Consider the following 12,640-nt stretch of genomic DNA (forward strand, 5'->3'; position numbering starts at 1 on the left):
AAAAAAAAAAAAAAGACGGCAAACCAGTTCTGTTTGCAGTGCTGTACAGATAGTGATTTGTGCTGCTCTAGAGGGTGGAGGCATCTAGAAAAATCTGTCTCTGGACACGGTACTGGAAAAAAGGAAAGGATCTGTAGAAAGGGTCTGTAGAATTGGCTCTAGTCTCTATAAGCTCAAAGGTGAGTGGCCTCTAGAAATAGATTCAGCTCCAGAAATAGCTCTAGTCACAGCTTTAGTGAAAGGCTCTGGAGAAGATTGTCAGGAAAGGGTCTGGATACAATTTTAGAAAAGGCCCTTATAGAAAAAGCAAGAGCCCAGGAGTGTGTCCATTCTAATTCTGAGCATCTTCAAGGGAGGAGATTCTACAATGTCTCTGGACAACCTGCTCCAGTGCTTGTCTACCAGGCTTATGCTGAACCACAAAAAATACCGTGAGCAGAAATTGGGACATGACAGCAGGGTTCCAGGATATACCAGGATAAAAGACCAGAATGTAATATAATCGCCATCAGTACAGAAGATGTTCAGCTCAATTATCTTAGGAATTAGAAAGTTAGAGGTTATCTCTTAAAAAAAATAAATAAAGAAAATAAGAGACGAGCATTCATAAAAACCCACCAACCTTGAAAGTATCTTTTAAAGTGCTTGAAATTTAAAATAAATTTGTCAGTAATTCAGTATACATTAAACTTTTCTACTATGAAAAGAGAAAAAAAATGATGAAACTTCATAATATATTTTTCAAGAGGCATGCCTTTAATGGTACATGATAATCTATTCCTCAAGACAGTCCTTATCATTAGAAGCTGGTTTCCACTGACAGCCTTTTCTCCTGAAGGCATTAGTACTTCTTCGGGTAGCCATGGGAGCAAATAAGATCTTTCAAATATACTTTAATAAATCTCTATAAGTTGAATTACTTCCTCGCTAAAGGACACTAAAGCGTAAGTTTTGACATGTCCTTATATACATCCTCCTACGTATAAGTCTTGTCACTTACTAAGAGATTTTTCCATTTCAATCTCACAATATTATTTGCAGTATACATATATGATGATCCTAAAAGCTAAGAGCACACACTCATCTATGCTAATCTCACCAGCCATATACATTAGTCAATGTAAGGTAAAATATGTTAGTGCAGATAAGATTATATACCTAGGAACTGTTGTCTGCATTATATGTGGGGGAAAAAAACACTGAGATAATGATGCACAAAGTAGAAAATGGCAGTGAACTGTCATTTCAGCAAAAGGGAAAGGAAGGTTTTGACAGCATTCCTTTTCAAAGGAGAGGGAAGGCGTAGTCCAAAAAGAGTAAATAAATAAAAATTCAACTACCTGATATGAATAAACATAGTATACATTAAAAAAGAGGGAAAGGAATTCAGCTGTAGAACTCAGTAGATTAAGATCTAAAGTGGATTCTTTTGATTGCTGTGTGGCTGGCAAAAAGAAAGCTCAAACGCACACAGATGTGGAGAGAAAAAAAAAAAAAAAAGGAAACAGTATTCTTGCCGAATTAAACACTGACGAATAATTTGGAAAACACTTTTGGACTTGAAGGGAACTCTCATTTCATGTCCTGTCCGTACCCACTGCACTGGGGTGTCTGAGGGATGGGTTCCTGTGAAGTGCTGAGCAGCCCCTGGCAGATAACAAACCACAACAATTTCCAGAACTGGACAAGTGCCCATCACAGTGGTAGGGCTGGAGTCTGTGGAGTATAGTCCTACCCTGAAACATTCATGTTTTGAAGTGAATGCTTTCCTGTTGCTCTGAATAAATGAGTCTAGGCTGTCTGGGTGATGGTTCTGCCTGCAGTGTGATCATAACCTTCTAGTAGTCAGTGAGCAAAAAACCTCAAGGGTATGCTTTTGAATAAGAGATTCAAGTGTTTTTTGTCAAACAAGACTGAAATACTTGTTACGAAATTGGCCTGTAGCATAGGTGCTTGTGAAACTGAATATTTGTGCAGCTTAAGGCTAGTAATTATAATTAATGTACAAATTCCCAAATGTGTTGGCTTCATAAGCTTGTGAACTGGGTTGATCATGGTCAGGAAGAAGGAAGGCCAGTCTAACTTGTCACTGCTCTGGTGCCTAGATAGCCAAAAGCTTTTTGCTTCTGCCCAGAACAGAGCTAACGCTCCATAGCCAAGAAGTGCCACCTTGTTTGCTCCTGCTCCCAGGAGAAAGCCAGTGCACTTGTCTGCATACCTTTGTCAGCAACCAGAAAGAGGCTCTGTCATTACTTTGTCACTTCACTGGTACCTTTTCCGATTAACTGTTTGTTTCTTAGAAAAAAATGCTTTTGTTCTACAAGCAGAATAATATTTAATCTCTAACCATCTTTACTTCTGCTTTCACATAGTGTATAGATGTTTAAAAAAAATACCATAGCGCCAGATTCCTCCCTTCCAGGGAGAGCAGTTGAATATGCAGTCTTCTCAGATGTGTTAGAGATCCTAAAGAAAAGCTTTTAAAAGTAAAACTTACAAACACTGTGGGAATTAAGCACAACTGCATCTTTCCCTGCCAATAAATTGCAGCAGATTTTTACTGAGAACATTTGGCTTCTCTTTTGTATTAAAAGAAAGGCAGTAGTTAGCTGCATATATAGAAAACTATATCGAATTCTTGCATACAATGTTTTAATAAAAAGCTAAAGTTAAAAGGGGGTTCAGTCATGGGTGAAGTGCTATTGGAAGTAGTAACCATGCAAACTGTTTCATTTTTAAATGATTTTTTTACTTCAGTACATATAATAACAGTAGCTTTCATTTGATTTTACCCACACAGATCTTATTCACTCTAGTGAAAAAAAAAAAAACAGCAAAAGGATTTAACTGATCAAAGCAGGAATGCTTAATAAGAGCTAGAGAGGAGTGTTACCTCTGAGCTCATACTACACCATGGTAGTTCTTTTGTTCCAAGATATTGCCTGTGGCGGGAGAGCTAGTAGGTGTTGCCTCAGTTCCATGTAAAGGGCAGTATTTTTTGTAATTTGTGTCTGAGATAAATCTAAAACCAGTATTCCGTAAAGCAAGCAGTTTCTTAAAGGCTTATGCCATCTTCTACCAAAAAAAACATGAATGACCAACCCCTCTTCATGTTTCTGATGGAGCAGATCAGAAATCTATTGAACTCTGTCATGAGCCCTTCCGTGAAAGGAGATGGCCTTTTGCAGGACGTTGTGCTCGGATAGCAGGTGAAGGGCAGCAAATACAATATAAGCATTCTGGTATTTTGAAGCTGGTATTCTTCAGTTTCATGAAGATGTTGTCAGATAAAACAGGATGTTGAACTTAATTTTTGTTGAAATAAGACTGTAATAAGAAAAAGTGCGGTGTCTGTCTCTTTGACTTTGCAACATAAGTTGTTGAATTCTATAACAGAACATTAAAAACAGGCCTGAATGGTTGCATGTAAAAAGAGATTAATTTTTAAATTTACTAATGTCGAAGCAGAAATTCAATGTTTAGAAGACAGACTTTTGAAGATGGCAAGTAAGATGAACATCTCAAAATTTAGAGAAGTTTTTTGTATGCTGTTCCAGATAAGTAATTTCTATCACCCAAGTGAAATAGTATGTTGAACAATTATCTGACTTTTCATTATTCTGTTATATTCCATTATTAGTGCACCATCACAATGATGATTGTGTTCACTTGGTTAAAATATTTTCCAAAATTTTACACTTTTGAGTCCCCTGATTTCCTAATATCTTCTTATATTAGAAATAGTGTATTATCTTTAGTGCTTTAATAATTTTTCCCCTGGCAGTATATTAATCAGGGAATGTTTTCAAGTGAATGTTTACAGGAAATAGTTATCAAATTCATACTAAAAGGAATTTCTGTAGCTCCTTTTTTTTGTTGTTGTTTAATTTCAGCCTTATGGAAAGTTAAACAAGATAATAACAGCAGTTAGTTTTAAAAAACAAATCTAGACTACCAAGTGTAACTAAGATTTGCTCTGAAAAGAAAAAGCAAATTTTCATATCAATACAGGAATATGATAACAGCCTATCAGGGAGATTACCATCTGAGTTGCTGTTTTTCAGAGAAAAGATATTTGGAGGAAGGGTTTTTGAGCAGACTCACACCAGTGAATTATTCTGCAGAGCAAGATTGAAGATATGGGTAGTAGAGAGTATGGAATAGCTCTCTGTACTGCTTTAGGTGCCTCTCAGAAGAGGTATGTAAATGAAGAGAGTGAAAGGTGCTCCAGCACTTCAGAGTGCACGTTCAGAGAGGCCATTGCAGTCTCAGCCCACACTAGTTGTAGTAGAGAACCTGAACCGGAGCGCCGTCAGTTAGAGGAAGGGTGGGTCTGCAAGTATAAACGTATAAACAGAAGTTTTTGTGCCATGCTTGACTGGTGATAATTTTCAAATAAATAAGTTTGAAAAAAATGCAGCCTAAGCATTGAGGATTCACAAATATATAGAAGGGTCATGTTCATAAAATATACTACAAATAGGAGGGCTTTGAGCCTGAGTGCGAAATATCTGTGCCATATTATTTGTCTGAGTCTTTTTAATTTGTCACTTGTTTACTTCCTGCTTTAGCTCTATTTTTTTTTCTTTTAATTCTGTTTTCTGTCTTATTCTCTTTTAAATAAGTTTAAGTTTTGAAACCGGCAACAATGCTTGCCCTCTCAGGGAGTTCAGTAAATATTTTGAGAGACCAGGCAGTGAAGTGAGATGAGGGCAAAACAGATCCTACATCTCTTAATACAGAGTTGAATTCTGATACAGGTTTGGGATAGGTATATATATGCTTGCTTGATTATACTTTTTAATGTCATAAAAGCTTCAAATAATGCAAGTTCCTTAATAGTCTTAATAGATTTCTTCCTAGGCTAACAAAAGGATTTCAAAGAATTAGCAGAAAAGCTTCATTTGACCATTTTCATAGTGCCTACTCACTCTCTGTAACTTTAGAAGATGTTATTGATAATTATCTTTTTGTAATAATTAAAAGAGAAAATTAAAATAACTTTCCTGGTATGAGAATATTGGAGTGGTACTTCCTTATACAACTACTAGTTAGCTTGGATTATCTATTTTTTTCAGTTTCTGGACAATGAAATAAATACTACTAAATTTCAGAAATTAAGTTCATAGCAGGGTAGTATTTTAGAAAAGTCAAGAAGGTCAAATACCTCATTTGTCTTGAAGTGGGAAAGCAGATAGGGCATTCAGTTTGTTTAAAAAATAAAGAAGGAAAAAGGGAAAAAAAAAACTGATATGTGAGCAGCAGGATTTTTTGGTTCAGTTGTAGAGAAAAAGGACAAAATATCAGATCTTAACCAGCACAGGTGTTGAAGGTTTTAATGAAGTTGTGTGGACCGTGCACTGAAATATGTATTTTTGGACATGGACAGTAAGCCACACTTGGAAGAGGAAGGAAGCCTTTAGAACTGGTTGCCAGAATCTCCTTTGCATTGAAAGCCATGCTCAGCATAAGCTCTCTGAAAATACTTGATTTCATTACATTCTTACAAGCCAGCTTCTTTTTATAACCATTAGACAAGATGATATTAAAATCAATTAGGAGCACATAACCAAATGCTGGCATATAAATTGTGTGGGAAAAGTCCAGAGTCTGGTTAACATTCAATTAAGTTGTAAAAGCTTTGAAAGTTTTGATATTATATATGGTAGGAATTTGCCGTGGCTTCTCTGCACCACTGTCTTGTTCTCAGACTCTCAAATCTTCTGTGTAGTTTCTTTAGTTCATTTTTCTACGTTAGTGCAATGTGAAAACCTAGGTCAAAATGTCTGGTGGTCTCACAACCAGTGTTTTATCTGTTTATCTGAATTTGATAGAGAATTTTCCAAGGAAAGAGAAAAAGCCAAAGCCCGAGGGGACTTTCAAAAGCTACGTGAAAAGCAGCAGCTTGAAGAAGATCTGAAGGGATATTTAGATTGGATTACACAGGCAGAAGACATTGACCCTGAGAATGATGAAGAGGTTGATGAAGAAGGCAAACGGAACAGTACGTATTCTTTACTCTGTGCTACTTCTATGGGGGACAGTTTGGCTGCTTTTAAGGAAATTACACTAGGGGATTATGAAGCCTGTCTGATTTTCAGGATGCAAAAAGTGTTTGTTACCAGAGCAACCAGAACCTCGGTTTATCTACTGTTGCTTACAGTCATGGAAGAGGATTTAGAATCATACAACTAAATTCTGCTGAGTTGTCAATGTACAAATCATTGCCTGGAGAAAATTATTTTCTGATATAAATCACTAAAGATTTAAACATTTACTCTTATTTTTATTCTTTAAAAAGTTACTGCATTCCAACTATGTAGCACTAAATGACATCTCAAGTCTAAACTTTCCTTGATGAAGGAGAATGTTTATTTGCCTAGAAATTAATAAGTTATAAATATCCATTAAAAGCATTCTAAATTCCAGTCAAGAAATATGCTTATGCTGATAGCACTGTCATGAGTTTTTAAACAAGCAAATAACATTATAGATCTTTCTTTCGTTCTACTATGCAAGAGAACTATGAAAAGTTTTATTATTCTTCTTATTATATATACATATGAATTGAATGTGAAATACATGAAACTTTTTGGGACTTCTAGTCAGCAGTAAGAGATGCCATTGTCACTTTTATTTATGACTAATATACATTGTGTTAAGGGAAAGGCAATTTATTCAATAATGGGCCTCTGGGGCTTCTGAACAGAGGCCTAAACAAAAGAACAAATTAATTTCATGATATTACACCTGGCTTCTGTATGTCAGAAATTTCAAGTAACCAGCAGTATTTCTATATGATAATTTAGTAGATGAATTTGAACATTTTATCTGTGTTTACATAGAAGCGTTTAAAATTTTCCTGTGAACTGTTTTGTCATTCTATATATGTGAATGATAGCATAGATTCACAATGTGTATTATGATTTAATACCAAGGAAAAATATGCATGCTAATGTTGAGTAGCATCTTGTTATTCAGGTGGTTAGGCTAAAAGGTACTGGTGCTTATACAAATAGATACTGTTATAGAATGTATCTACAAGTAGTTTATCAAAGGCAGACTAGAACACCATTTTGTCTGCCAAAATAATTTTGTCTGCCAAAATAATTAATCATTTTTTATTGCATTAGTGATGTTACTTGATTGTGATAAATCGTTCATTTAATCAATATACTTATGAGAAGTTTAAATATTGACTATTGAAGATACTGAGCATCAGTATCAATATTGCAATTAAAAGTGATATCTAGGCATAACAACAATTTTAAAAGCTAGTAAAAATTACGTGGTTTGACACTGAGCTGTTTTTAGAGTCACGTCTTTATTGTATCTGTTTATTGAAAGTCTTAGCTTTAAGTTTCAGAAATTTACCCTTTTAGCTCACAATATAAATAGGAGCAGAATCTGTGTTACTGACTGAAAGACAAACAGGGCTGTAGTTGATGCCAGGCTAGACAAAGCATTAGACAACCTGCAGTGCTTAGGGAGTTGGTTTGCAAGTCTGCAGCTGTAATCCCATGGATTTTTTGCATTCTGTGCATACTGCAGGTTGTTAAATGTGTTGCACAGAACCTTTTGCCCTAGCACTCCTTGAATAGCTCCTAGTTTGTGTAGGTCTTTTAAGAATCCAAAATACTTGTTTGCATAGTGACTGAATGTCAGAAAGTTTTTGTCTTTTTAGATATCATATCGGGGATACTTTGAGAGTGACAATAGGCTAGAGAATATAATTAAAACAAATAATAGGCAAATACGTAATTGTATTTTAGATCACTGTTTCTATTTTAAACATCCAGTATCAAAACCAATTCATTAACATGAGAAATGCCAAGAAATGGTAGATGTGGTTTAAATCAGTGTAGTAGACTCTAATGAACACTTAATGTGTAGTTAAATCTTTCAAGCCATAATACATTGACTATCAAGTAGTTGATTTGCACTACGCTAGCAATAGAGAGTATACGGAAAGCTGACAGACCTGGTGGAAATCCTACCTCCCTAGCTCTGCTAGCATTGTAGATGTTGTCCTAAGAAGAAAAATGAGCGAAAAAAACGAGAATGATGAAGGCATCAATATACTAGATCCTCAGAGACTCAAGATTTGGTGATCTGTTTCTTGCAAATCAGTTTTCCTGTGCAAAGCAGGCACTGCACATGTGACTTTCTGGGATGGATTGAAAGTTGCACTTTTCAGCTACCTTGTAGAAACCAGGTGTCCTCTGACTGAATCACAGAGGTTTCCTGACACGCTTTGCACAAGCTCACTGCTTGGTCTATCCGTTGGCCAGTGTTCTCTCGGCGCTGAGCAAGCACACACATGTATGTTGAGCTGCAGTTTTGAATGAACAGACAATCTCCTAGCATGGCTCTAGGCTCTTGCACATGTGCTTAAAAATGTTGCATGGAATTTCATTGTTAATGTGACCTGCAACAGGGTCTAACAGAGGAAGGGTTGCTCAATTGCTCCAGCTGCTTGCATTCAAGAAAGTGCTCTGCTACCTGTCGCAGGGCAAGAGGAGCTGTGATGAGAGAGAGCACAAGCGCTCTATGCAGTTATTCCACAAAAAGCTTTTGGGTTGGGAGGGCAGTTCTGATAATGAACTGCTCATTTGGGAGGCAGGTGAAGTTTAGCTAGCACCAGATTAGTAAACTTAAGAAAGACTTTTTTTTCTCCAAATACACTAATAATATTTTTTTAGGATTGTGTTTGATTCATAAAGTAGGTGGTCTGGGTCCAAAGACAGGAAAGATAAGCAGATGCCAGCTGCTAAACAGCAATGACCCTACTTTTAATATCTAAAGCTGTGGAAAGTCAAGCTTGCAGATGATTATGAGGATGAAAGATAATTCTTGATATGCAAGAGGTCCAGCTTTAAGATATAAAATATTCTTCTCACTATGGCAAGAAAAGGTACAGATTTTAAAGGTAACTAAGTTAGTAATTATTGCTTTCTTACATGACCTTTAAAAATGTAGTTTAAGTTCCCGTGTCCTCAGCATTTTAGACATTCTAACTAAAGAACTCCACTGCCACTAAACTAGATAATTTATATATGGAATTCATGTATTTGCATGTTCATATTGCTGCTGGTCGGCAGAGAATGCTGAACCTTTTAACCTAGAATTACAGACATGACTCTACTAAAAATCGTAAGCTGTTGTCTTTACTATTAGCAGCTCTTTTCCCTTGAAATAATTGAAAAACTTCTTTGACTTAAAAGACATGAGAAGTTAGTTCAGAATGCAGAAATCAATGTGAGAGATGAAAGATTTATTAGTTCTGATTATGTTGCTGGTAATTTCAATTTGTTTCACCTAACGTTGCTTGTGTTGTGTATATGGACACTTTTATTTTTCGCATTGTAACTGCTGCCATCTCCTGTGTAAATGCTGGGATTACATGTACTTAACACGAAGGGGTTACATTGGCTGACTTAATGGAAGAAAAGAAGAAAAGCAGGTTTAGCTGCTTTGGCCGTTCTTCCAATAAACATGGTAAAACATGTCCTGATTTGCAGTTGAACTTCTCTACCAATAATGCATCTGATATGTAAGCTTTTGAAAGCACATATTGTATGCATTTTCTAAAATAGAGTTATAAACGTCTGTAGCATGTAAACAGTAATGCATGCAGTTTTTCTGCTGCAAGTGCATGTTTCATATAGACTGTGCAGTGCTCTACTTGCTTAATTGATTTAGATTTTCACTGAATTATCTTTGTGACTGTTCTTGTTTAAGTGTAGATTTTCCTATTCAGGTGAAACAGATCTGCAACCGTGTCTCAAATTCAAGGGAAGAAGTCCACTTCAGTGCTTCGCAAGCTATGTAGCTGATCATAGTGTTAAGTTAGAACAGCATGAATATATTATTTATTGTTTTGATTACATCTTTCATGTAGAATCTAACAAAAGAAATAAGCTTCTTGTGCATCTGCTTTTTTTTTTCTTAAATTGATAGTTTTCGATTTGTGATTCTCTGTCATCCACAATGGGAATGGACAGAGCTTTTAGGATGAGGAAATTATTTTCAAATCTGCAGCCTTTAATAATGACAAACATAGATCTGACAAAATCACAGTTGTAGCAATTAGGAGATCTAGTTTTAAACCTTCCTACAACAGAATTATCGGAGCAACTGACTGGCACGCTGTAGTGAGACAATCACTTCTGTTAAATAGCAGATAAAAGACTGACTGAGGCTGAATCTGACCCAGTTATTTTAGAGAATGCAAAACATTACATCAGAAATATGGCAACTGATATTGTCTGGCGGTCTGATTTTCCACAAATATTGAGTCTGCTTAAAATTGCTAGTGTACTTATTGCATATATTGTCTAATGGCTTGCACAGCTTTATAGACCAGATTTTTTCTTCCATACAAATTGCTGAAAGACAGTGCTAGCAGTTTTGCATTAGGTACTACTTCTATCTCAACACAGCCTTTAAACAATCAGGTTCTGGTTCTAGTGAGAGCTGTGAAGTAGTGTGGAGCCCAGCAGAGTACTTGCTGCTTAAATATCTGCAGGCTGTCTTGCTGCCAAAACCTGCCCTTGATTTTTAAAAGTCTATTCAGAGGCACATGTGCCCTACTCTACAGTTTCACCTGTGTCTTGCAGCGCAGGCATCCATTTGGTGAGTTGGATTTTTTCCAGACTACACATCAGTGTAAGCCTAAACCTTTTTCTGTTTGTTGAGACTATTATTGCTGATCTGAGTAGTGTAAACTTTGTTTGACATGGGATGTCCTTAGAAGTCCCATCCAGCTTCATATTATCTGTATCTTTATTTCTATATCGAGAAAAAAAAAAAAAAAAAAAAAAAAAAGCAAATTGCGGGTACGTGCAGGAAGAACTTTTCTAAGCCAGTTCCATATAAGAAAGAACTGTCCATATTAATGGCTATACAACATTCCTAAGATTTATAATGTCATTCTTCAAGCTAGAAGCTGTTGCTTCAGTGATGTTTTTGCAAGGAGAACTGATTATTTCATGCTACATCCACTGCTGTGCAGCCAAGCCTGTTCAACTGTATCTTGAATTTCCATGGGATACCAGTAAAAAAGTAGAATGAGTGCTGATAGGATCAAAATTAAGTCTGCACTGTTTAAACAGATGCCTAGATGGAATATCATGTGGAATATTTCCTTCTAAGCAGCTTCCCCTTGAATTGAATTCATCCTGAAGAGCTTCACAGTCAGTGTATATAGAACCACTTCTTCCTGATGTGTATTTTCTGGAGATACATCACATTTAAGAAAATGTGTGATGAATTTGTAATGAAAATATTGAGGATTGTGTATCTTTTTATTATGCTTTCTTATCCGACTACTCACAAGATCTGTGTACAGATTTCAGAAAATCAATGTACTGAACTGAGAAAGAATTTTGTAGCTCATAGAAGTAACTGTACATTAGTAGAGGACAAAAGAAGGCCGTTTGCAAAATATACAAGGATGCCAGTATAGCATCATAGTTAAATCACTCTCAGGTAGCTATTACCACTCTGTATTATATGTACAGATCATTGCAATCACTGCACTTGTGCAGGTTCTTTCATTTAGCACATAATCACTAGTCAGCTACCAGCATGGCACGTCAGTGTGGAAATTAGGTTAGCTGACGGATGAAGAATACATAAGTGATGTTGAAACCGAGTAAAATAAAAATGATATGCTTTCTAGAGGAGAACATTTGCAACAAAAATATATATGACCAGACTTAGTGATTAAGACTGTAGTTTAGTCATAGTTCCATAGTGACCCTAAACTGTCACATAGTAGGAAGATTTGGATTTCATTTTTCTGCCTCCAGCCAGCTTAGATATATCAGTTCTGATGGACACTGTCCTACTCTGTTAGGCACTATTTTGTTGTGGATGGGAGTTTGAGATTCCCACTCCAAAAGCTGAAAGCAGCTTAAAGATCGAATATTTTTTTCATGAAAAAAAGTCTTATCATCATAAATACAATGCTTCATTTGAAATTCTCTCCAAGTACCCAGCATTCAAATTTCACAGTTAAGATATTACAGTTTGGTTTGAGGCTATAAGCAGACTACTCCTGGAATGTGTTCAACAACTTTACTAATAGGCACTACTTCTCAAAGAAAGCAGTAACTCCTTTTAGCTAGGCTCAGTGTTGCATTTATTGCACTTAATATTGAGTAGGATTTCAGATTCAGAACTGTCTTCTGTTCTGATTTTTAACATCCATTACCTTCAAAGGCAGGAAAGAGGTAATGAAGAGATGGCCCTGAACTGACAAGCATAGCAACATTACACCTCCATCAAGCAAGTAGCTCTTCTTGACCAATTCACCCATGCTTTGAACAGCATTTCTTAATCTAAGAAATTAGGAGATATGCGGGTATTGGAAGGCTGTCCAGAAAATTGCTCAGAGTTACAAGATGCTTCAATTCTGAATGATGTAAATTGCCCACACGTGGTCAGTCAAAAATATTAGGTCAACAAAATAAGCTTGGCCTTAAAATATTCTTTTTTAGAAAAATGAAAGAAATAGTAACTTATTAAAGTGCTATTAGAAAAGAACACTGTTGAAAATCCCATATGTAACAACACAACTGGAGCAGTCAGCTTTCCTGAAGAAGGTGCTACAACCTGAAGCTTAGTAGCAGTCAGG

General features: G+C 36.1%; 1 protein-coding gene across 2 annotated transcripts in view; it reads left to right on the forward strand.

Moving 5' to 3' along the window:
• CACNA1D (calcium voltage-gated channel subunit alpha1 D) overlaps window positions 1-12,640 on the forward strand; it is a 156,205-nt gene that overhangs the window by 72,195 nt on the left and 71,370 nt on the right. For both annotated transcript variants that reach the window (XM_088532046.1, XM_088532047.1), the window contains exon 9: window positions 5,835-6,004. In XM_088532046.1, the coding sequence (XP_088388172.1) occupies window positions 5,835-6,004 (170 nt within the window). The remainder of the gene's footprint in view (window positions 1-5,834; window positions 6,005-12,640) is intronic.

The sequence above is a fragment of the Tinamus guttatus genome, unplaced genomic scaffold (assembly GCF_059628265.1).
Source record: "Tinamus guttatus ecotype Peru unplaced genomic scaffold, ASM5962826v1 Tinamus_guttatus_pri_ptg000451l, whole genome shotgun sequence".
NCBI classification, from domain to species: domain Eukaryota; kingdom Metazoa; phylum Chordata; class Aves; order Tinamiformes; family Tinamidae; genus Tinamus; species Tinamus guttatus.